This window comes from Heterocephalus glaber, unplaced genomic scaffold (genome assembly GCF_053883595.1).
Source record: "Heterocephalus glaber isolate CG9 unplaced genomic scaffold, H.glaber_assembly_v1.0 deba00001442, whole genome shotgun sequence".
Lineage (NCBI taxonomy): Eukaryota > Metazoa > Chordata > Mammalia > Rodentia > Bathyergidae > Heterocephalus > Heterocephalus glaber.
In genome coordinates, this window is record NW_028258296.1 from 7,363,674 (window position 1) to 7,389,547 (window position 25,874).

Sequence of the window (25,874 nt, forward strand, 5' to 3'; positions counted from 1 at the left end):
GAGGGCGGGGCAGGAGGAGGAGAGAAGTACCAGGAGTAGGGGGACTGAACGGCCAGCAGAGCTGCCATACAGGAAGCCAGGTGGACAGAACAAGAGGATGGAGTCAGCAGGCAATACCCGTCCTACTGGACCCTCCCCATAGGCCAAGCTGGAGATGCCGGTCTTCATCCTGGAACAGGAAGTTTTAGGAGTTTAAATAGGGAAGTAACGTGATCAGAATAAGAAATTAAAATGTTAACACTGGCTATCTTTGGGTGAGATTTTTCCTTTTTAGTTTTTCCTAATTTCCTACAATGAATGTCACTGCTTATAAGAAAAATATTATAAAGTTTTAAAAACACAGAAAAGCTGTTATAAAGTCCTAATATAAAACTTTTCAGTACCCAGGAGGCTGAGGCAAGAGGACTGTCACAAATTTGAGGCCAGGCCCAGGGATTTAGCTCAGCAGCACCATGCCTACCTCGAAAGTGTAAGGTCCTGAGTTCGATCCCCGGGACCGCAAAAAAAAACAACAAAAACTAAGGCCAGCCTGGGCTACACAGTGAGTTCAAGGTCCACTGGAATACACAGTGCGACCCTGTCTTTAAAAACAAAAACAAATTTTTTAAAAAAACTTTTCAGAAAAAATCTGACAGTAAACAGTCTCAAGTTTTCTTGGCAATTTGTTTTCCAGTACTGGGGATCGCACCGTGGAACATTTTACCACTAGGCTACGTCCGAGCCCTTTTGCTCTTCATTTTGAGACAGGGGCTCCTTAGGGTGCCCGGGCTGCCTCTAAGATTGTGCCTCTCCTGCCTTCGTCTTCTGAGGAACTGGGATTATGGGTGTGCACCGCCACCTCTGGCTTCAGTTTTTACTCATCTATTTACCGTTCACTGAACAAACACTGTGCCAATGGCTGGAAAAAGTGAAGAAGACAACATATTCATGCTTGAGCTCTCACAAAGCTTGCATCTTCAAGATACAGGAGAAGGAACAAACACTGCACACTTAAGTATGTGTGCGTGCGAAGGCTGCAAAAGACTGGATCACTGAAGATCTGTGACAAGGAGAAAGTAATGTGGACTCCAGGAGCCGAGGAGAGGCTTCTCGCAGAAATACATGTAAAGCCCAAGTGAAGTCTGCCCGTTCACTATGAGCCTGTACACCACAGGCTGACAAAATTCCCAAAGCCACCGTGAGTGCACCATGTCATAAACTACACAAGCTGCTAACTCCGAGACAGACACAAGGCAAGCAGGCCCCAGTGTGGGTAAGAAACCACAGCTGTCTCCGCCCCAGGAAAGCTGGGGACCACGGAGAGACAGAAACTGAACACAGACTCAAGTTCCACCGGCTTTCTCCTCGACGGTGTTCTGGGCCAACCACCATTCTCCAGGTAACCGCTGGGCAGCAGATAATCTGTGTAATCTTGGACTTGAATTAATTTAAAGTAAAATGATTCTAAGTGGTCTCTAACCAACAGTTTAGCACTGATTATTCTACAGCACCAAAACATTAACAAAATTAATTTTTTGTCTAGTAGACAACACACAAATAGCTTTTACTAATAATGTATATTAGAACATCTATGGTTTAATCAAAAAGTGTAATTTTAAAGCCCAGAAAATTTTAATGTAATGCAGCTAAATATTCAAAGACTTAAAAACTATACCACTTAAAATAATTTCCAACTATAGACATGATAAATGGCATTATAAATACATTTCCATTAACACTTCTAAACAGGTACCATAACTGGTTCAGTGAATTACCCTCTAAATGAGAAGTTAAATGTTCTTTTCACATGAGGGGAGATAATGAAAATGGAAGCCCTAAGTAAGTACAGACACGTAATTACATAATGACAGACAACAGGACACTGTTCAGATTGGGCATCTCTCCTACCCCTGCATGGAAGAAAAGCACTTCTGGGCCAGTCCTCAGCTGTGGAGGCCTCAGTCTTTTGCACTGAAATTTACTGCTAAATATCCTGTTATTAATTTTTCTACCAAAATTTTGTTTCTTAGCCTTCATAATAGATGGCGAATTCCTAAACAACAGAGACAATGACTTTATTCTGTAATTTTCACACACACATATGCTTTATAGATTCCTTTATTCTGAATCAAAGAATCTTGACAGTCAAAAAAGCGTGAGGGTCAGAAACCTAAGAACCCATCTAGTTCCCCTTCCACTCTAACTCATTAGAAAACCAAAGAAAATTTCAGACCAAATGTTTCAACCGTATTCTTGGTTATCTTTTGAATTTGTACATTTTTCTCTTTTTCCTGAAATAATTCTCTATTAAGACTGTTTCTTGTTCTCATAAGGGTCTCCTGAAGTTTGTCCAAAGATGACTATCATCAACGCCCAAATATTATCCCAGCTACTCAGGAAGCTGAGACAGGAGGATTGTGGTTCAAGTCCAGCTTGGGCAACTTAGTGAGATCCAGTCCCAAAGGGGACTGAGGGGCGGGGGCTGGGGCAGGAGCTCAACAGTAGAGCTCGCCTGGGTTCAAGCCCCAGCACCAGCAAAAATAAATTCTCACTCGTTCTCTCTATTTGGTATTCAAAATATCAAAATTTTATCTCCTATCTTAGACCTAAAAACAATTTCACCCTTACAAGTTATCCAAAAGATTCAAGAAGTCTATAAAAATATAATGTGTTTTAAACATAGATCTAAATCATAAAGAACTATCCAGAACAGCCCAAAATTTGGCATCAAAATAAGACTAAACCTATATAACACCATGGGGTGTTCAATGATATACCTTTTTTTTCTTGATACTGCGATTGAACTCGGGACCTTCTGTTTGCAAGGCAGGCAGCAGTACCACTGAGCTAAATCCCCGGCCCTCCTCAATGTTATACATTTAATAAAACTGCCAATGTTTCTTATTTCCTTATACAAAGCAGTATTTAATTGACTGTTTTTGCTCTCAAACTATAAAGGGATATTCCCAGAAAGACAACATTCCTATTCATTCAGATTTAAGTTTTATAAATCTTCAACAAATATATCTACGTGACATAAAGCAGAGTATGAAATATTTTAACACTCTATACTCTATATATTGTGAAAAAGTACATGCTATGTTTTGAATGTCCTCATTAAAGACCAAACTAGAGACAGTCTTGCTTCTGGCTTGCAGCAAATACTACACCCATCAACTAAAATAGAAAATTGTCAGATCTGTCAATACTGCAATTTTCTTTTTTTTTAATTTTGAGACAGGGTCTTAACTTACTAATCACTAAGTTGCTCAAGCTGGGCTTGAATTTATGGTCCTCCTGCCTCAGCCTCCCAGAGGCTAGGATTAGAGGCATGAGGCACCATGCCTAGCAACTTTTCAGAATTCAAACTAGCAAGGTGTGATGGCACACATCTGTAATCCCAGCACTCAGGAGGCTGAGACAGGAGGATCACCATGAGTTCAAGGTCACTGTCCTACACAGTGAATTCAAGGCCAGCCTGAACTACATAGCAAGATCCTGACTCCAAAAAAAAAAAAAAAAAACACCAACCAAAAAAAAAAAAGAAAGAACAGTCAGGTGTCAAGTTAAAAAAAAGTCTTGAGGGGTGAAGGGCGCACAGGTAATGGGGAAAAAATAAGAACCAAGATACATCATGTACAGGTACAAGCACCCAATGATAAATGTAAACATACTGTATACCTAAAATGTACCAATGAAAGAATTTAAGCAAAAAAAAAAAAAAAGTCCTAATATTAATAGGGTAGAATGGTGCAAAAGGAGAAACATAATTAACAATGTCTTTTTGAACATGATTCCATTCTTTCTGTACTGCTCAATGTTCTAATTCCTAAGTCAGAATTCACCTAAGTTTGTGGACAGCTGCAAAGGATGAACTCATGGGAAGGACACCAGATGACAGCTATGGCAAAGGCACCAGGCTACTCCAGCGCAGGCTCCTCCCCACACCGGCTGGCACTTACTCATCTGTCTGTCTCCGTAGCTGATGGCTTCCGCCAGAGGGCTCCATCCCTGAGCGTTTTTCACCTTTACTGGAGCATTGTGAGCCAGAAGCAAGTGGGCACATTCTGCAATGCAAAACAGAGGCCATCAAACACCACACAACTTTCAGAATCTCTCAATAAAAGTATCGTGCAGAAGTTTAGCAAGACAAATTAATAATACATGTATTTGTAAAATACTGTACTATATAATTAATTTTATGTAGCTAAGTTAGGTTATTTCAGACCTCCAGATTTAGAAGCACCCATTCCACTACCTAAAAATAACTTGGATCTCTCTGCAAACATTGTATTATGCTCCCTCACAATTGTCTCCAAGAGGTTCTGAGAGTGCTTCCATACTCTAAGATAATCTGCAAATCTCAAGAGCAATTTGCATCCAAATTATCTGTAACCCATGAAACACATAAGTGGATCCGTGTGTCTGTAATGTCACAGGAAAGCTCATTATTTCAGAAAAAAATGATTTCAGAAAAGATCAACAATGTTTCCATAAACGCTGATTTTTCAAATTTTTTAATTTTTAGCTGGAACTAGACCCCAAAAGGGTAAAACTCTGCTTATAAGGACCAAAGTAGACAGTTTTCCAAATAATCAGAATTAAGTATTCTATAGGTAGAGAAAAAAAAATTTTTAATTAAAAACCAGAAGTCCACTAACAAGCAAAAGAAAACAGACTCGAGGAAAACTGAATCACATATTCATTCACTTGAGCAGTCAGTAAGTATTTACCAAGTGTTTACTTCATGCCATTTCTAACTACCTACCAAGCACCAGATGTAAGCAGTGAAGTAGGAGAATAATGTCTTACTACCACAGAGCTCATATCCTATGTTGGGAGCAAATAAGTGAATAGAAAAGAAAAATCATACAGTCAGAGCTCTGAGGGGAGACGTGTGACAGTGTGGTGTAGGGCCGAGGGTGGGGAGGATCGGCTCTGTCTCACTATTCCTAGGGAGAGGAGGAGGGAAACCTGTACTAGCAGCGATCTTTATTAGAGTAAAGTAAAATAAGTGCAGAAATTTCACAGATGTGTTTAACAAGGACTGTTAATACGGTAGTACCTGAGAGTATGGACAAGGATGTTTATTTTAGTGTTTGTGGTGACAAACATACTGAAGAAAATGTTTACTACATAATAATAGACACGCGTTGCATCTACAATGCTGGAGGATCCGCTGACAGTGTAAAGAAGAGCATCACTTTAAAGGGACAGTGGGGCCAGCCGGAGCAGTCAGTCACTGACCAAATTTGAGAAAGTGGGCAAGAAAGAGTAACAGCTAGAATAACTAGTTAGAACACACTGAAAAATAAATAACTGACATCAAAAATAAAAGGAAGGGTCCGCTGGCCACAGTGGAGCACAGCGGCAACCCAGCACCTGGGGAGGCACAGCAGAGCACAAGTTCAAATGCGGCCTGGGCAAGTCAGTGACTTAGCGAGACCCTGTCTCAAAATACAAAGGGTCTGGAAATGCAGGTCAGTGCCAAGGCCCAGGGTGCAATCCCCGAACTGCAAAGACAGAGAGAAAGACAGACAGGTAAAAGGTGATGAGTTCTCTGCAGATAATGTAATGCCAGCTTAACAGATAATAAAACTGGAAGACTGATGTACTACAGCATCCAATGTAGTAACTCACAGAGGCAATCTTCCTCAATGAGTGCTAAAACCATTAGGTAAAAAGTTATGTGCTATAAATAAAACTGGGTATTTACACGGTACGAAAGTGCTGCCCCCAAATTATTTACTAATTACAAACAGAAAAATACTCCTTTACAGTGGCTATCTCTGGAGATCATTATGAAACATTTAACTCAGCAGCATTAGTAATGGAATAGCTTAACATTCTATGTTCCCTAGTGTGATGCAATACAAATTTCAACATCACCTATGAAGTATTTTTTCCAGAAACATTTAACTTAATCTCAACAAATCCCTATGGCTAATTTTCAAGACTTTAAAATGTCATGAGAAAATAATCAGACAAACCCAAGACTGAGAACATTCTAAAAGTCAACTGGATCAGACTTTTTGAAAAGTTTAGGCACAAAGTGAGGAAAACTGGTGTACAACTGCTCTATATTACAATAAAGACATAACAACCAAATGCAATGAGTGAACTTCATTTTGGTCAACTATTAATATTCTTCAGTGTGATAATGTGATTATAAAGGAGAACGTCCTTATTCCTACCTGCTGGCGTATGCAGGGGTGAAATGTCATGTCTCTGGCTTTTCATTTTGGATAAAGGGTCTTGCTATGTAGCCCAGGCCGGCCTGCACTCACAGTGATCCTCCTGCCTCAGCCTCCCGAGTGTGCCACCCGCTCGGATAATGTCTACACTTTTTAAATCGTACGAAAAAATGACATATGAAACACCCAAAGATGAAAGCATATGAACTAGTACTACCATAATCGAGTCTATCTGAAGGGTATAAGGGTTCACTGAGATAGTCTTACAATTTTTCTGTATATGTAAAGCTTTCTCTAATAAAATGTTGAATAAAAAAGGAAGAGAAATGTTTTTTAAATGTCAAAAAAGAAATGAATTAGAACTATTCCAAGATATTTAAAGAAATTTTTACAATGTATAAGTGATACAATATATCTACCAAAAGCAGAAATGTATCACTAAATTTTTAAAGAATTTATCATATACATGAGCAGGTGTGTTCAGACAAATATGCACATATTTGTACATAATTAGCATGGCTAAAAACTGGAAGCACATTCAACAAGTTCTATCTCAGGTCATCATGTTTACGAGGAGCGAGTGACTAGTAAAAAGAGATGATGGACAGCCAAGCTAAAAAGAATTTTAAAAAGGACTAAAAAAAATGGACCCTCTCCCCCAAAAACGCTACCACTGAATTTTAGGAAAGCATGTACATATGTGTGCGCACATAAAGAAACTAAGGGGGGGACAAGCACGCAAGATATCTAAAGACTTCCAGGGCTATTTCACAACAGATTTTTGAGTGAAAAGGAAAGTACAGTAGCAAAGTGCTATGTGTTGTAATTCTGCTTCAGCGAACACAAACTAAGCCCCTTGGAGAAAGGAGTAAGGTATAAAAGGATGTCCCCAGGCTATTAGCGTTGATTGGATCAGAAAAAGGAGGAAAGAGAGGATGCTCTTCTTTCTTTACACTGTATTATTTCCATATGTGTGTACTAATAACAAGGAATCACTCACAGAATGTTTTAAATTTAAAACTATTAAATGGCAGGCTCCACAAGGGCACTGTGTCATATCAGCATCCCCGCTGCATGTGGTACCGGGTTAGCAAGAGACTTCGGTATCACTCTGCTCTCTGATATGCCACAGACCTGGAGAACAGCTCCCCACTACTCACCTGGAGTGGAGATGAGTCTCTAACAATATCAGATAGTCATAGCTACGCCAAGCACTCAGCACATACTCATACATGAGAAACAGGACACTGGATCAAGCGAATGTTTACTCTCAGCAATGTTAAAAATGAAGAATAAGGGCCAGGGATTTAACTCAGTGGTTTCACCACCTGCTGCACAAGCGCAAGGACCCGAGTTCAATCCCCGTTACCAAAAACAAAAAGAAGAATAAGAAAATGAGGCAGACAACAACTGGCCACTGAGGTTTCACGAATGTGTAAACATGTCATACAGAAGTCCAGACTTGCGGGCTACAGACAAACTCTAATTATGCACAATAAAAGTCACACGTAAATAAGCAAGTGCTGGAAAGGTGATCAAACCCAGAGTGGATGGGGTAAGCAGGGTGGCTGGGAACACAACAGGCCATCCAGCAAGATCTTCAGGAGCCTGGGAATCGATTAATCCAGACTTATTTCAAGGAAAAAAATTTAGAATTGCACTAAAGACTAAGAATGAATTAAAAGTTGGAGCAACTGATTTAAAGAAATCTTCGCTCATACTTCTAAAGAATGAGAATTAAAGATTTATTTTTGATTACACCTCCTAAAGATTTATGAAATCTTCCTTATTTAAGTATAAATAAATCCATAGTTAAAAATCTCCAGGCAATATGGCCAACTTTTGTCAATAGATGCAGAATTTTTTTTTTAAAAAATCAGATTTCTGTAAAATAAAGTAATTTGGTAGGTTACAGTGTATGATAAAGTCAGGCGTGGTGACACATACTTGTAATCCCAGCACTTGGAAGGCTGAGGCAGGAGGATTGCCACGAGTTTGAGGCCACTCTGGACTACATAGAAAAACCCCTGTCTCCAAAAATACAAAAGAAGATAAGTGATAAAAGGGACTAAATCAAAGTCCTAAAGTATCTATCTCCCTTGTCTTCAATCAACAAATAGTATTTAAATGCTTCAGGAAAGTTCTACTGTGTTTACAAACAAACATGCAAACAGAAACTGTCCCTCAACCATGAAATCACTGAAGCGGTGTCTCAGAAGAGAAGAGCCACAGACTGAACAGGTGTAATGTAAAAGCAATCTACAAAGCTGCACATAAAGTAGATCTCTTCTTTTCTACACATTTCAGGCGCACTCTTCCACAACCCAGTATCAAAACCATACAAAAGCCCATTAAAGAAAGAAGAGAGGGGTGCGGGGCTGGGAAAATGTGCATGACCGAGTGTGATGTTTGTGGCTCCCACTCTACAGGAAACCACTCCGGAAGAGTAAACACCAACACTGCACAGCCGGAATCATCACTCCCGGGAACGCTGGTCTTTCAAGGTAATTGTGAAAGAGATCAAAGATCACACACACAACGGTGGGGAGCCCTGAGCACCTTATGCCACACCTGCCCTGCGTGGACAAAGTCCTAAGGAGTTCCACAATAAAGAAAACTACTTAACTTCTACTAAACTGACATTTTCAAATCAATTTAACCTGGAAGCTTTTAATTTCCTATCAACCAACCCGTCACTAAACTACTATTTTATGGGACATTCTGGAATGGGCTGATACACAGCTATGACTGAGTGCAACAGGACGTCATCGAAATTACAAGGCATACAGCAAGGGTGGCAGGCAGTGTCAGTCCACGCTCAGACGCGGCTAAATCCACACTGCCGTCTTCTCACACGCTATCTTCCGAAAGATCCCAGAGCGGCAAGGAGACTCCACAAGCCGACAGGAGCCGCTTCCGGCACAGGCCACAGCCCCAGGCGATGCTCAGCGAGAACTGCGCCAGGCACAACACATAAATCCAAGGTTCTGGAGCCAGATACTGCAAGTTACAATTGAAACTGCTACCTCACGCCTGCCCCGCAAGCGCAAGGTCCTGACTTCAATCCCCTGTACCAAAAAAACCCAAAACACCAACGAAACACCTCTGCTACTTTACAATGAGAGAGTTGCTAACTGCCTAGGGCTGTTTTTCACCTGTAAGCCGTGGATAATAATACAGTGTTTTAAGAAAGAGTTAAATCAATGACGTGTAAAGTATTAAGAACAGCATGTGGGGTATTATCATGAATGATCGATGTGTTTTAGACACATTCTACAGTTCTGATGCAATCTTCTCTGGGGAAGACCAGCTTGAGTTTCTAACTGAATAAACGCAGTGGGCCCATCTGACACATTCTTTCCACGGAAGCTATGCTAGAGCTCTCTCCGGGCTGCAGTGTTCTCCACTGAACATCCTTCCTCCTACCCCAGGCCCCGTTCCCAGGCAGCCTAGACAAAGCTCGTTTCATGAGCTTGACATCACCCAGCATTTTTGACTTGGCTGGAGATGAACTGGGCCAATCAAACATTTTGCTCATGGGCTGGGGGTTTAGCTCGGAGGTTCCACCGCCTGTCTTGCAAGCCCAAGGTCCCAAGTTCGATCCCCAGTACCAAAAAAAAACAAACCATTTTGCTCAGAAATTTTGAAATGTAAAAACTGAATAACTTTCTTAATGACAAAAGTCATTAAGACTTAGGCTCTCAGAATAATTCTTTCAGGTCAATTTCAATTTCAGCAAACACAAACTCAATCAAGAGAAGAGGAGCCGGGCACAGTGGTGCGCGCCTGCGATCTCAGCACTTGGGAGGCTGAGGCAAAAGGACTGCTATGAGTCTGAGCCTGCCTGAAATCCATGGTGAGTTCAAAACCAGTCTGGACTACATAGCGAGACCTTATCTCAAAAAAACGAAACCAGAGGGCCAGCGATTTAGCTCAGTGGTTTCGCCGCCTGCTGCGCAAGCGCAAGGACCTGAGTTCAATCCCCGGTACCAGGAAAAAAAAAAAAAAAAAAAGACGAAACCAGACAGAAGGTTACAGATATGTAAAGAACAGGACACACACTGTACGAGATAGACAGGAAGGAGAATATGACTGAATCACTAAAAAATCCTTGGTTCCTGTTCTTCCTGAGACCTGGCTGATCCAAATTTCTTGAGTTCTCCAATATGTACCCTTTTAATGAATATCTGGGGCTGAGGGGTACTGGGAATTGAACCCAGGGCCTCCGCACTGACCTACATCTCCCAGCTCCCCCCACCCTTTGTGAGATGGTCTTGCTACATGTTAAACTGCCCAGGCGGATTTAAACTTCCAATCCTCCTGCCTCAGCCTCCCTAAATCCTGGGATTAGAGACAGGTGCCACCGTGCACAGCCAATGAATCTGTCTTTACTGAGAAGCTACTCCAATGGGTGGATCGCCTGGGAGAAGGAAAGGGGAGGTGGAGAAGAGAAGGACCACACTGTGGGAGAGAGACAGAGATCTGAGTCACCACCGGACTTCGCAGAACTAAAACCAAACAGAGTTTGCGCAGCTCTCCTGTTCTACCTAAAAGCAAACAACCGCTTCCCCAAAGAGCACCCTGGAATCAGCAGTCAGATCCAACGCTTCTGCAAACATAAATTACGCCACATGAGGGTGAGGGTTGTTCATGCACTTTTAGATCATTAGAAAGAAAAATGTTACATTCATTAGCCCGTTTAAAAATACAGGACTGGAGTTTTTAAAAATTCTTATCGAAGATTTGAAATTTTAAAATCTAGCACTCAGAGGGCTTTCAGTCACCTATCTGAAATCCTCACTTTTCAGAATAACTGGGAATCCAGGTAACTAAAACTGCATTACATACAGCAGTAACATAGAAAAGAAGATTTCTTCCCACCCACCCCCCCCAAGACAGGGTCTTGCTATGCAGTTCAGGCTGGCCTCGAACTCACAGAGATCCTCCTGCCTCAGCCTGCTGAGTGCTGGGATTACAGATGTGCACCCCCACACCAAGCTCAAAAGTAGATCTTTTAAATCACCTACCTGTGGTTTTTTTTAAAGAACATACAAGAATCACCCTTTTACAATTCATTTATAATACAAAAGGCTCAACTGCGTCAAGACATACCAAATAGTACATTTTTTAAAAATCTGACAAAATTCTTCTCATATTAAAAGTATTATAGTTAGTTAAAGTTAATATTTGGAAATTAGTCTTCTAAAATTATAAAGATGTTTGACAAAATAATCAAGAAAAAAAGTTTTATATGACATGAAGATTAGTAGAAGATTTTCTCTAATTCTTTAAAAAAAAAAAGGCTAAGGAAAATACTCATTTTAATATACTACAGCCTATGCTCCATTACAGATAGGTTAACAAAAGTGATCTTAGAAATTTTAAACTGACTAAACAAGCACGAAGTTTAACATAAAAAAGAAAATACTAACCTTTATTTCCTAACATCACAGCAAGATGTAAAGGAGTGTTTCCTAAAATTAAAAACAAAAATTAAATTAGAAAGTATAACAACATAAAAATTTTTACTTCAAAGTGGTTTCAGGTCCTTCAGAAATCTCACTGGCAAATTCAAAGTCAGGGAAGCCCTGGTTTCTAGGCCCCAGGAGGGTGGATATGCACTCTACCTTTGACATCTTCTCCAATCAGGTTTCAGATGCTTTGGGCTGCTAATGTATCACACACTTCTCTGTTCCTTTGGCAAACAATTTAAATACTACTAATCCCTGGGTGTTGTAATCATTAAGACCCACCCCCAGACCTCAGGTTATTCAGAGCTCTTCGAGGTAGGAAATGAATAATAACTGCTAGTAGCAGAGGCATCGCACAACAGAACAAGGGACACAGCCCCTCCTGCTGCCTAGGCAGAGGGAGATACAAAAGAATGCACCACACTGAAATAAACCTTAAAGATTGAGTTAGGAAAGTGTGGAGGCTGTAATCCCAGCACTCAGGAGGCTGAGGCAGGAGGATCACCAAGAGTTCAAGGCCAGCCTGGGCTACGTAGTGAGTTCAAGACCAGCTTGAACTACACAGCAAGACCCTGTCTCAAAAAGAAAGAAAGAAAGCCGGGGATGTAGCTCAGTGGTTCCGCCGCCTGCCTCGCAAGCGAAAGGTCCCAACTTTGATCCCCACTACCAAAAACATACAAAGAAAATGAAAAGAAGTGTGGAGGAACAAAAGCACTGTTAGTAAGGAATACAGGCTAAAGGAAAGAGAAGAGGAGGACAGGGAAGAAGAGGAAAAAGAAGCAAGGGAAGGGAGGGACATCAAAGGTCCTCAGGCCACATAGGAATGCAGCTTGTAAATGAACAGCAGATAGTGAAAGTGCAAAGATGAGCAGAGGATGAAGACGTGGAAGGTATGCTGCGGAGTCTGACGACAGAGTGGCCTCAAAATGACGCTCCACGCAACCCTGCCAGCCTAAAAAGCTCGGCATTACATAAAAAGAAACCAACAATGATCACTGAAAATAACTTTGTTGAGTAAAACTGATGCATATTTATTCAGATAGTAGCAGCTTTGCGGAATTCACCATATAAAGAATTATTAGCTAAACATCATGAAGGGGTCATATGCAAGATGAAACAGGCGTAACTACGTTTTCCGTTTCCCCAATATCTTACCTTGACCAAACCTTCCACAATGATGGCTAGCTAGCCACACTAGGGATCAAGCCCAGGGCTGCTTTGCCATGGAGCTATATCCCTGACCCTTTTTCTTTGGTGAGGCAGGATCTCACTTAAATGGCCTAGGCTGGCCTCAAACGTGCAATCCTTCTGCCTTAGCCTCCAGAGAAGGTTCGATCAGAAGCAAGAGCCACTATGCCCAGCAACACACACACACACATACACTTGCTCCCTAAAGGTGGAACAAAATGAGATTTGTTGGCAATCCCTGCGAGAGGTCATACAAAACAGATAACACTACCAACGAATTCACCAAATTTAAAAATAAAAAGTCAACTTAAGAAACCCTGAATTATAGTAAGCCTCTTGATCTTAATTATTAGGGGCACCCCCCAAAAAAAAGGTTTAGGGATATAACTCCCATTGTATTCTTCAAACCTATGAATCAGAAGTGCAAATTGCCATTAGAGACGAGGCCTGTATGGGACTTAGGAGTTTTCACACCTCAGCACTCTTCCTAGGTGAGCTATGGAAACCACAATAATGCAAACTGTTAACAATCGTGCATTGAAAAATGTCTCCAGAAAAGAGAAAAATTGCTCACAACATTAAGAACAATGAGTCTTTAATAGTTGCCTAATTATTGGTATAAGCTATGTTTTAAAACGACAAACTTCAAGTCTCCCAAAATCTCAAGTCCTTTATTCAGCTTTAGGTATCTCCTCAAAATTCTATGACATAATGTTCACAAAATTTACCTGCATAAGAATAAGAATGACAAGGTAAAGGAAAAAAGTGGTTTTGGTTTTAGAAAAGCATTGTTGATTACTAGCTTAAAATGGAATACACAACGAAGAAAACACTTTCACTGAAGGTATTTTTACATGTGAAGCTAGTCAGCTCATTACCTATTTCCCAAAGACACTAAAGAAACTCTGTGTCAGTAATTTTTCTACTTTCCTTTTTAATGTACAGGTACAAATTCCCTATGATGAATGTTATTATGTACATCTAAAATGTACAATAAAATAATTTGATATGAAAAAACTGACCTCAATTCTCAGTTGAATTTTTTAAATCAAGGACTCAACAAAGTGCAGTTTTTCTACTACTGACCAACATGTTCCACTCAATCGCTAAGTGAACACACTTATGAACAATTTTAAATACAATCATCCACTCATAACAAATCAGGAACCATCTAAGGATCAGCTTAGTAGTAAGAGAAAAAAATCAGCGTGGCTAAGTATCAATTCCCAACCTGACTGGTCCAGAGAAAGGGCACCTTCCTCCTTTACGAAATACTGAACTCAGCCAGGCCTGTAATCCCTACCCTCAGGAGGCCGAGGCAGGAGGATCCTGAGTAAAGGTCAGCCTATACTACAGTGAGACTGGTCTCAAAACCCAGCACACCCTCCCCAAAAAACAAACTTAGCTTCCTAAGTTTCCATTCACATTCTGTGATAATTTACCACACAAAATGTAATCCAGAAAGTTAAATAAAACTTGTCCACAAATCAGACCCAGAAACAAAAGCTTACTCTGCCCAAAAGCGCAGCTTCACACGGGGCTGTCCCTCCCTCTCGTTCTCGGGGCTGCCTGTCAGTATAAACAGTCACCCTCTTACCACTTAGCTGCAGCAACACCCTAACAGCCCTCCTGCCTCCAGTCCTACCCGTTTCAGTCTCCTCTCTAAGGCTATACTGGCATAATTTTTAAATGACAACTGCACGATACTCTTCTTCCACGTGAAAGATGAGAAATCCGTACTCAATTTTTCATCTTCAACATAGTATGAAAACCTCAAGTAAATTCTTTTCTTCCTTTCTTCCATTTTCCTTGCCTGATCTCTCACTTAAACTAAATAAATTCTCCAATAAGCCAGGCTCCAGCTTTTACATACACTGCTAACCCCTCCTAAATGTTCCCTCCCTCTCCACCTTCCTGACACAGTTCTTCCCTCTTCCGGCTCAATTCAAACACCATCCCTCTGGTGAATCTTTGCTTGATCTGTCTTATGCAATCAGATGACCCTCAGCTCTGACCCCAATGCCCTCTTCATCTATGTATTGCAGCATTTCACCCTAAACTGTACTTACTGTCTTCTGTAAACAAGTCTCCTTCATGGCCTGTAAACCTCAGGAAGACATGTATTTCTTTATTGACCTGTAGCAAATACTTCACTTCAAATACAGCAAAGGTAGCCAGGCACCATGGCGCCTGTAACGCCAGCACTCGGAAGGCTGAGGCCTGGCCACATAGTGAGTCAAGGCCAGACTGAACTATGGAGCAAGATCCTGCCTCGAAACAAAGCAAAGCCAAGAGGCATTTGAGAATGAAGAAATAAGAACTTAAGTACAACCAACCCTAACAGCATCAAGTTTGGAATCCTGGTAATTAAAATGCAGTCGGTGCTACCTTATGCAAGAGCTGCAAACACAAATGTTTAACTAGGTAAGGCACACCTTTTGGTGGTTTTTGTTTTTGTGGAACTGGGTACTGAACCCAGGCCCTCACACTGAACTACACACCTAGCCTCTCTACTCTGAGTTGGGGTCTAACACTCAAGCTGGCAGTCTGGGTTAGAACTTGGGGTTCTCCCCGGCGCAGAGCCTCCATACAGGCTTGCATGGGACACTGCCATGGGGCCCAGGCCCCAGCTGGAACTCTGCGCGTGGACAGATCTCTTGCCCTCCTCTGCATTTGACTTTTTGTGTGACTATGAAATAATCCTACAAATTGTGTGTCCTGTATTAAATCTATTCCCTTGCAAACCTTAACTACAATTCCTGGTAAGTCTTCTGTCAGTTACTGCGCAAATTTCATGTAAATCTACTACATCCAGTTCATGTTACATCCTTAGTAATTTGGGGTGGCTTTTGCAATAAAAATGTTAAAATCACCCCACTATGGCTGGTGATTTCTGTGTTTTTTTGTAATTTTAGCACTTTTCACTCAATGTATTTTCAGGCCATGTTATCAAGTACAAATTTTAAATCTTTTTTTTGAGTGGTCTGAGAAGGCGATTCACCAGGATGAATGCCAATTACGGGGGACCCCTGAAACCTTTGTGGTCATTTTGGGGGGTTTTTTTCCATTTAGTTTATTGATACATTTTAGGTACACAATAGTTACATTCATCATTGGGATCTTGTACCTTTACATGACATATCTTGGTTTTTAATTTTAGTTTTTACCTCCTTTTCATTAGAAGGCATCCACTTTTACCTTTTTTTTTCAGGCAGGGTCTCACTTTGTAGTTCAGGCTGGCCCTGACCTATGTAGTGCCGGCTGGCCTTGAACTCCCAGCAACCCTCCCCCCACAGCTGAGATTAGTTATGCACCACTACACCCTGCTATCTTCCTGATTTAAAAACTATTCCCATATTAATACAATTACATATATTTTGTTTGTTTGGTACAGGGGATCGAACTCCCTGGCCCTACAATTATATTTTTTGATTGGTACTGGCACACAATATGATTTTCAATCCTTTCACTTTCACCTTTTCTCTATTGTTCTCAGCTGTGTCTCCAACTGCATGCGGCTGGGTGTATTATGACAGAACCTGTCCTTTAACTGGAGCATGCAGTCAAGTCTCCTGTAATTAATGATACACTGAGGACTCAATCTATCACTCTGCTTGTGTTCTCTACTTGTCTCGGGGTCCTGTTCACACCTCTTAACTCTCTCCTAGACTACTGTTATTACTCCATTTTGTTTCTGCATGTGTTGGAGACAAGGTACACAGTGTATTTTCCCATTCTTTCAGTAGTTAAAAGCAGTTCCATGTGGTTCCCGAGCATCTCATGCTCCTGAGGTGTGGCTCAGGGGTCAAACGCCTGCCTAGCGTGTGTGCCAGGCTTATGCTCAATCCCCAGCACCACAAAAAAAGCCGATCTCTGAAATGTGGCTTCCAAATTGAGATGTGCCACAGTGGGACCCTGAAGACTTAGTATGAAAATAAAAATGTTAAGACACCCCAGTAGTATTTTATACTGATCTTGAAATAAATAATCCTCTGGACAAGTGAGTTGAATAAAACACATTACTGAAGGGTGGAGATGTAGCTCAGTGGTACCGCATTTGCTGAGCATGCGTGAGGTGGAGTCAATCCCCAGCACGGCAAAAGACAAAAAATAAAACTCGATCTATCCGCGCGCGAGTGTGTGTACACCTATATACCATTAAAAGTAATTGCACTCATTTATTTTCTATCCATGGGTACTAGAAAACGTACAATTGGCAGATATGGCTTGCACCGTATTTGTCTTAACACTGTCCATGAGTTTCTGGGCTTGCCTTAAAAAGCAATATTCATTTAGCTTTTATCATTGTTGTTGCTGCTCATTCCTTCCTACATCTCTTCCACCAGTCATTTTTTTTCTACCAGAAGCACATATTTCAGTGCTTCTTTTAGTAATAAATTCTCTCAGGTTTTTGTAGTCTATGCAACTTCAATTTTTTTTTTTTTTTTTTTTTTTTTTTTTGGTACCGGGTATCGAACTCGGGTCCTTGCGCTTGCGCAGCAGGCGAAGAAACCTTTAAGGTAAATCCCCGGCCCGCAACTTCAATCTTAAAGGATCTTGCACTGGGTGTTCATTCTTGCTCAATTAGTATTTTCTTCAACATTCTACATGGTGTTATTGTATCCTTTTTGTTGCTGAAAAGTTCGAAGTCTTTCCATTGCCTCTTTCAAAGGAATGACTTTTTTCCTGGCTGCCTTTAAGATTTGCTCTACTTTTCAGCCAAGCCATTCTGGTGTGGATTCCTCTTCATTCTGCCTAGGCTGGGCTTTTTGAATTGCGAGGTTATTGTCTTTCATGAATTCTGGAAAATTTTCAGCAGTTTTCTTTCCAAATATTCTTCTCTCCCAAGGTTCAGTTAATAAAGAACTTCTCTTTCCCTCTCTACTGCTTGTTTTTCCTTTGTTAAAACTTCCTTTCCCATCCTTCATTATACAATATAATCACTTTCTTCTGATTTACTTCCTAGATCGTGAGTTCTACCTTCTGCAAGGCTCTAGGCTGCTGCTGAGCCCATTTATTTAGTTCTTAATTTGCATTTTTTCCATTTGAGAATTTCTCTTTGATTTTTTCAAATCTATGATCTCAATCCTTATAGTTTCCGATTCTCAACTAAAACATTGAATCTGTCTAATATTTCTAAAAACCAATAAATATTGTTATTCACAGTTCCCCTCTAGTAATAAATACAACAAAGGGAGCACCGGCAGGTCTGTCTGTTGTTTCTTCAGTTTCGTCATAATGCGGCAATCTTTATACACTATAGTATTTAACTGTACAGAAACTGTGAAGCCTAAAAAGTAATACTTGAGATTTTCCTGGCAGCTGAGGCTCTAAGACTCCAGATCACTGTTTCCGGGGCCTCAGAAGAGACTGAGCTGTACTGGGTCTGCACGGAAACTGATTTACTTTCAGGTCTCGCTTAGCTGAGGTGCAGCGCTGCCAAGTTCCAGTCCAAAGAGCGCTCTCCCATACCCTGCTGGGCTCCAACCTCCGACTTTGCCCTTTTAACTCAAACTGTCAAAAATGCATCGGAGCCGCTTCTTTTGGGCTCCCCTAGGCTCGTGCCTTTAGGTTCCATCTTCTGCCAGATGCCGGCACAGGTCCTACCCTGCCCGCCCGCCGGCAGTCCCTCCGGCCCCCTCCAGACACAACACTGCACTCACCCGCTCCTGATTATCCGCCACGGCCACCGGAAACAGAAACTCTAGTTCGATTTTATGGGATACTTTGTTTCCTATTCCATGATACTATTACTGCATAAAAATATAATTCATAAGCACTAACGATTATATTTTCTATCCAAATATACCCTTAGCACTAAGACAAAAGTGAGTTTGAGATAAAAGTTATCAGCAATTAATCTTGCCATTCATTTTCCCAATGACCTGAGTAAAATCTTGTTTTACCAATCTCCTTCAGATGTGCCTGTGAAATCCCTTTTCAAATCGGCATGGCAGGTATTATTTTGGGCCCATGCATATTTTAGCCTGCTCCTTTCTCAGTGCCAAGCCACTACCTTAAGTGTTTGAGCCGAGGAGGGGACAAGACTCAAACCCAATCTGTCTCATACCGGGCCAGAAAATTTTTCCAGGAAGGGAGCGACTCCCACCTGGTTCAAGGTCATTTTCTGACACTAAACTGGGGTGGGGCGGGGAGGAGGCGAAAGCCTGGAAAGTCTGTCTGTCGCCGCTGGAAGCTCGGCGCCCTAATGGTCAGGGTCAGGCTGCACTCGGTGTGGGCGCCACACCGCTCGATCGGGGTTTCTGTCCAGGAGCAGCTGTCTCCCAGGGGCCATGTGGCAACCTCTGGAGGAAACGTCGTTGTTCTCAGAACTGGGAAGCGGGGGTGCCAATGGCATCTAGAAGGCAGAAGGGATGCTGGTGAACATCCGTGATAGGAAAGACAGCCCCCTCACCGCAAAAAAATTATACAACACAGAACAAAAGCAGAGGCTGGAACACCGATGCACATGGAGCCCAACTGGAGGAAAGGATAAAACTCCACAGAAGAGCAGGTCCGAGAGGCGAAGACGTCCTGACAACACTGCCGGAGCTCGGGACCAGCCACGCTCATGCAGCCCCTGCGTGATCCTCTGCAGCTACAAGAACACAAGCCTTCGGGCAGCCTTGCCGCGTTTCTACGGAGACCAACTGCACGGGCATTGCTGACCCAGTCCGGGACTGCTGAGCTCCCCGGCCGTGATCCTCTGCGTTCTCCCTTTGTCTAAGTGCTTCTGCTTCTCTCCTCCCTTCGGCAGGTGCTTTCTCACTGTTCCGGGAGCTGGACCCGGCCTCCTATGGACCAGCCGCATGTGCTACCACTGAACTACACACTAGTTGAACTATCTTCATTCTTCTGTGATACAGAATGTAGCCAGGTACAAGTCAATTTTTTTTTTTTGGTACCGGGGATCAAACTCGGGTCCTTGCACTTTCGAGGCAGGTGGCGGAACCACTGAACTCAATCCCCAGCCCCAAGTCAAATTCTATTTGAAGCAAATCACCACTTTTAAAAAAGCATTTAGAAACCATATTTATCAAATACAGTAAAAAAAAAAAAATCATTTTTATTTCCTCTCAAAAAAACATGAGGAAGGGCCGGGGATTTAGCTCAGTGGTTTCAATGCCTGCTACTCAAGCGCAAAGACCCGAGTTCGATCCCCGGTACCGAAAAAAAAAGAATCTCTTAAACATCACATGGACCCCATTAATATGTACAATTTTCATGTATCAGTTTAAAATAAATTTAATTTTAAAATTTAACCCACAGAGAAAAATGCAAAGCATGATTCTTGATTCAATCTTGCATCAAACAACAATAAAGGATACTATGAAGGATGTTTGTTGAAACCTGAATGGCAGGCTATTAAGTAATACAATTCTATCAATACTAAATATTCTGATCACTTTGTTTATATAGGAAAATGTTGCTGTGTTTAGGGTAAACTGACACGATGTTTTCAACTTATTCTCAAGTTTCAGAAAGTAAATAAGCCATAGTTACACAGTCATTCCTCGGTCCCTTTTATAAAATGGTTTGGCAACTGCTTATAGTCCCCACACACCCTCCTGTGTGTGTTAAATCACCTCCAGATTACGTACAGTAACCTGATGCAAGTGCCATATACACAATCACATTGATGTCAGGGAGTGATGATGAGAAAGAAGTCCATGCCTATCCAGTTCAGGCACAATATTTTTCTTCTGCATATTTGCAATCTGTACTTGGTTGAGTCCACAGATGTTAGAACATGGACGTAGTGGGTATGTGTGTGCCATGTACATGTACAAGATAGTGTTGAAAACTGGTAAAGGGCCAGGTGTGGTGAGGCACGCCTTCGATCCCAGCACTCAAGAGGCTGAGCCAGGAGGACTGCTGTGAGTTCAAGGCCAGCCTGGCTACATAGTGAGACCCTGTTTCAAAAAACCGAAAGAAAAATAATGAAAACTGGTGAAGGATATATCGTTCACTGGACCGCTGCAATTTTACTGCAGTTTTAAAATGTTTCCAAATTAAAAATAAAAATCTTATTAAAAAGGGTAAAAAAAAAGCATCTTTGCATTATTTTCCCTGAAATACATGCAATCTGTCCACCTTTGGAATTACCTCTAATTTTAGATCAAGGGAGTTTTCTTCCTCTGTATCTTTACATATCTACTCTGATCCAGCTGTCCATCTCATTCTCTGGAAATGCATGTCCAGAGCTACACCCAAAGAGACTTCGTCCCGTATCTTTCATTTATTCGGTCTACTCCTTCTTTTCAAATGCATTTTCTACATCACTCACTCAACTTTCCTATGCTGCGAAGACATTTCTGTGCTTAATTTACATTTTTTAAAAGTGACCATATTTTTTAAAACTTTCCACAGGCTCTTAGTTTGGCCCATTTTCTGCACATCATCATACAACAGATTTAGCAAAGCAAAACATGCTTTTGTTACTGAAAAACAAAGGTATTGCTAAGTCTTCTGCTTCTGGCAGTGTTCTCAGCAGTACCTTCAGAAACAAGCTCCTTCTCTCATAATCAGTATTTCCACTGATCCCCAAAGGGACTTTATTTTCTCCTCATCCACCCTGGAATGAAGAGTTAACCAGGTCTAACAGAAGAAAGGGACAAGCACATTATTCTTCTCCGTTTACTCTAAGGATGCACAGCAGAAAGTCTTCTCAATTACAGCACTTCCGTAGGAAGCTCCATTCTAGTACTCTATGAAGAGAAGCACAACGGGTGGCAGAGTGAGCAGCTGCTGCACAACAACTAAAGATCTAAGAATGTTGCAAAAAGCATGCTTTGGCTTGAAAGGCTGAGGCAGGAGGATCACCACGAGTTTGAGGGCAGTCTGGGCTGTACAGTGAGTTCAAGGCTGGTCTGAACTACACAGCGAGCCCATCTCAAAGAAACAGGCAAGTGTTCTTCACAAAGGCCACTGGACGGAGCCTCTTGTTATGCTTCAAGAATCATGGCCCAGGTGAGCGCTAACTTCTGTGAAGCAAGTTACCAGAAATAGCCTTATTTTTTTCCACTGTTAATGAGTACAAGATATTAACAAACCAAAAGGAAGTCGCTCGCACTAAGGCATGCACTGCTCCTGACGTCTGTTTCCGACGTCACAAGCTCCCTCCCCGTCCCCTAGTCAGAGGTGGGCGCAGACAGATAGAGCTTCCCTGGCACCCAGATGCCGATCACTGTGAGCAGCTCGTGGCTGTGTGCAGACAAGAGGTATAGCTGAAAGCAGTCACCATCGTTCCCTTAACTACAGGTCTGCAGAGCCTTCCCAATAAGCAAGGGCCTGGCTTCCGTAACAGAACCTGTCACTCACCTATGTAACTTCCACACGTATCGCATACTTAGAATTTTCATGATACAGTTTACTTGGTTCTAGAATAATTACTCTATTTTATTATGGAAAGCCAGGACAGCTGTTTCTAAGTTCCATTATTTCTTTCATCTTACCCAGAAATCAGAGCCATTCATTTTCACTCAATAAATATTACCTTACCTGACCATTACTACATACTCAGGTTGGTGCCGAACACTAGAGATCTGACCATCAACAAGCTAAAACTAATTCCTACCCGTGAAGCTTATACTCAAAAAGAGTAGAAAAATATAAAATGAGGCAAAGTAGAGGGTGTTAAGTGATTAAGAACACCAGAACAAAAGGTTAATACTGAAAATAATCAAGGGAGGGCCAGGGATTTAGCTCAGTAGTCCCACGACCTGCCTCGCCAGCGCAAGGACCCGAGTTTGATCCCTTGTACAAAAAAAAAAAAAAAAAAAAATCAAGGGAGACATACTTTTGATTCTACAGTCGAAAACTCTTTCTACAGATGTTCTAAATGAGATCTAAAAGGTAAATAGAAGGCAAGAAATCTAAGAATGAAAAGCACTGCAGACAGAGGCCAGAAGTAACCTGGCATTCACGGAACTGAAAGAAAACAAGTAGGGTCAAAACAGTAAGGGTGAGATCTGCACAAGATTAGGTTAGAGAAGATGCAAGTCTGGGTCTACAGGGTCGACAGTAAGGAGCTGGCCTTTCAAGTGAGGAAGGTTTAGCAGAATCTCAGGCAAGAAGCAGCTGATACAAATTGTTTTTTTTCCAGGTCCTTGTGCCTGCAAGGCAGACAGAGGAACCACTGAGCTAAATCCCGGGGCCCTACAAATTGGCTTTTGCGTTTGCTGTAGTCCCTTTACTCAGGCAGAACAGGCTGGAGGACGCTGGAGGACAACATATGGAGGGAGATCCACTGTGAGTCTGACACCGTATTCCAGGGAAAGAGAATAAAAACTGCTTGGTCCCAAAGTGATAGCAGTGGGGTCACAGCCTGTACTCGCAGCACTCGGGAGGCTGAGGCAGGAGGTGTTCGAGTCCAAGGCCAGCCTGGGCTACAGTGAGTTCCCGGACAGCCTGCACTACACAGTGATATCCAGTCTCAAAAAAACCCCAAAACAAAATAAGACTTGGCAGCCACACAGAAGAAAAGGAAGAAGGAAGGAAAAAACCTCAATTAGGTTTATTTTAAAATCTGATATTCTGCAGTAGAGATGAATATAAAATACAGAACTCAAAAGAAAAGTCTAGAGAGGAACTCAAAGGAAAAGTTGAGAGATAAATTTGGCAGTAAACAAAGATACTTAAACTACTGAGTATTTTTGTTCTAATAGTATTAAAGGTAACAGTTTACATCTCTTTCAGAGCAAAAAAAAATACTATGCTCTAAATGGTAAAGGAAGAAAAGTAAGGAACTGGTAACAACAGTTCCTGCCAAGAAGGGGACCTGGGTGGCTAGCTACAGAGACGCTGGGAAAACTTTATCCTCTACAATGTATTCTCTGTAAAATAACAGAGGGAACACACATTTCCAGGATTCCAGCGATCCATTAACTCCCCATCGCCCCTCACAGCCACCAAGAGAGACTATTTTTAGCATTTTACAGGATGAGAATGTAACGTATTCAAAAGGAAATGAAGGAGAACCCACCAGAGTCTAGACAGAGGGCCTGGGTGAAGAGATCCAGGTATTCACGCTTTTAGACAATGACTTTTATTAAATCCTCTAAGAACACACAGAAATAACACATCAGTACCTACTGAAGCTGCAAATAAAACTTTCCATTGCAAGTCCACATCACTAACCACATTATCAAAAGATGTGCGAGCCAGGAATGACTGTGTCCAACAATCCCATCTCACTACAAGTGAGAACAGAATCAGAAATACCACCACCAAAGACGCCACATGCCAAGCTGCGCTGAGTCCATGTTTTAAGCAGCCACGGGGGGGGGCGGGGGGGGGCGACGTCACCATGGTTACCCAGATCCAAGGAATCCTGCTATCAGCTTCGGGCACAGGAGACTGGCCTCGGATCCCAGTTACCTGCCGCCCACTGACCGGCAGTCAGTGTCACCCAGCCCTCTGCTCAATGCTGTGGAACCTGCTCACCGGCTGCCCGAGGGTGCTAACAGCTGCCATTAATCTCAAATTGGACGTCTTGACTCTAAGTGAACAAACTGAATCTTGTTCGGTCAAGTAAGTGGAAAACATTTCAGTAGCATGAAGAGCAAGTTTTAAAGTACGCAAATCATCACCCTAAGGCCGGCACTGAAGGGGCAGACACTGCACGTGCAGGCACCTGCTGTACCCTCACTCCTCACCCCATTCCATTCACCAGGAACCCTGTGAGAAGAACAGCCCCACTCCACAGGCGGGGAAACATTTCCAAAACTACCTATCTAGAAAAAGGGAGACTCATGGCTCTAAAACCTATATTCTTTTCTCTATACCACCAGTTTGTGAATGCTGAGTTTCAGGATCCCTGTATACTACTTGTTTTTTGGAAACAGGGTTGCACTATGTAATCCAGCTGGCCTTGAACTCACCACATAGCCCAGGCTGGACTCGAACCTGCAGCAATCCTCCTGCCTCGGCCTCCCAAGTGCTGGGATTATAGGCGTGCACAACTATGCCTGGCTTCCTGTATACTCAAGAATTAGAGAAAACATTGAAACCTTTTACATGGATACCTCTATTTCTGTGTGTCATAATTAGACATCAAAATTTTAAATTTCACTAAAATTGGGCAGCTAAATTTCAGGTCCATGTGCCTCCTACAGAAACAGAAAATAAACAGTTACTGTAAACTGATTTGCAGACAAAATAGCAAGTGCCCTGCATGTTTCTGTACGGAGATGATGCTTCCCAACCAAGCCCAGGACACCAGTTTTCCATCAGTCATACCACTGTACAGCAAAAAACTGAAGGAGAGAAATGACTGCTGTACAAACGAAGCACTGTGCACAGTCCCATTTGAGATGACTAAGAATCTTGACTTTTTTAATATTTGGAAACAAATACAAATGGAAACATGAAAAAAAGATTTCAAATTTCAAGTAGTAAATTTAAAGTCACACTAAACCCATTAATGGATTAATACCAAAAAAAAAAATCTTTCACCCTAGTTAGAATGACTATTATCCAAAAGAGACAAAAACTAACAGATGCTGGTAAGAATGCAGAGAAAGGGCAATTCTTACACACTGCTGGTAGGAATGTAATAAGCACAATCACTATGGAAAAAATATTGAGCTTCTTCAAAAAGCTGAAAACAGAAATATCGTATGATCCAACAATCCCTCTACAGGGCATACATGCAAAGCAAAGAAAAATCATTTATCAAAGAGGCATGTGCACAACCACGCTTACTGCCGCACCATTCACAAGAAAGGACATGGAATCAACCAAGATGTCTACTGACAGATGAATGGATTTTAAAACTGATACACATACACACACACATACACGTGCGAGGGTGTGTGTGTCTGTGTGTGGTAGATTATGCAGCCACAGAAAAAGATAAACCCTGTCACTTGTGGCAACATGGATGAAATTTGAGCAAAATAAACCAGGAAGAGGTCAAATACTGCCTGTTCTCACTCATTCCTGGATTAGCTGGGTGTGGTGTTGCACACCTGTTGTCCCAGCTCTGAAGGCTGAGGCAGGTGAATTCAGGAGAATTCAGGCCAGTGAGTTTCAGGCCAGT

General features: G+C 41.8%; 1 protein-coding gene across 5 annotated transcripts in view; it reads right to left on the reverse strand.

The window, feature by feature from the left end:
* Ankrd13c (ankyrin repeat domain 13C) overlaps nt 1-25,874 on the reverse strand; it is a 72,926-nt gene that overhangs the window by 43,068 nt on the left and 3,984 nt on the right. For 3 of the 5 annotated variants that reach the window (XM_004841455.4, XM_021255549.2, XM_013070964.3), the window contains exons 2-3: nt 11,606-11,647; nt 3,942-4,046 (exon numbers count right to left, since the gene is read on the reverse strand). In XM_004841455.4, the coding sequence (XP_004841512.1) occupies nt 3,942-4,046; nt 11,606-11,647 (147 nt within the window). The remainder of the gene's footprint in view (nt 1-3,941; nt 4,047-11,605; nt 11,648-25,874) is intronic. The other 2 variants (XM_021255550.2, XM_087212669.1) reach the window with 1 other exon arrangement.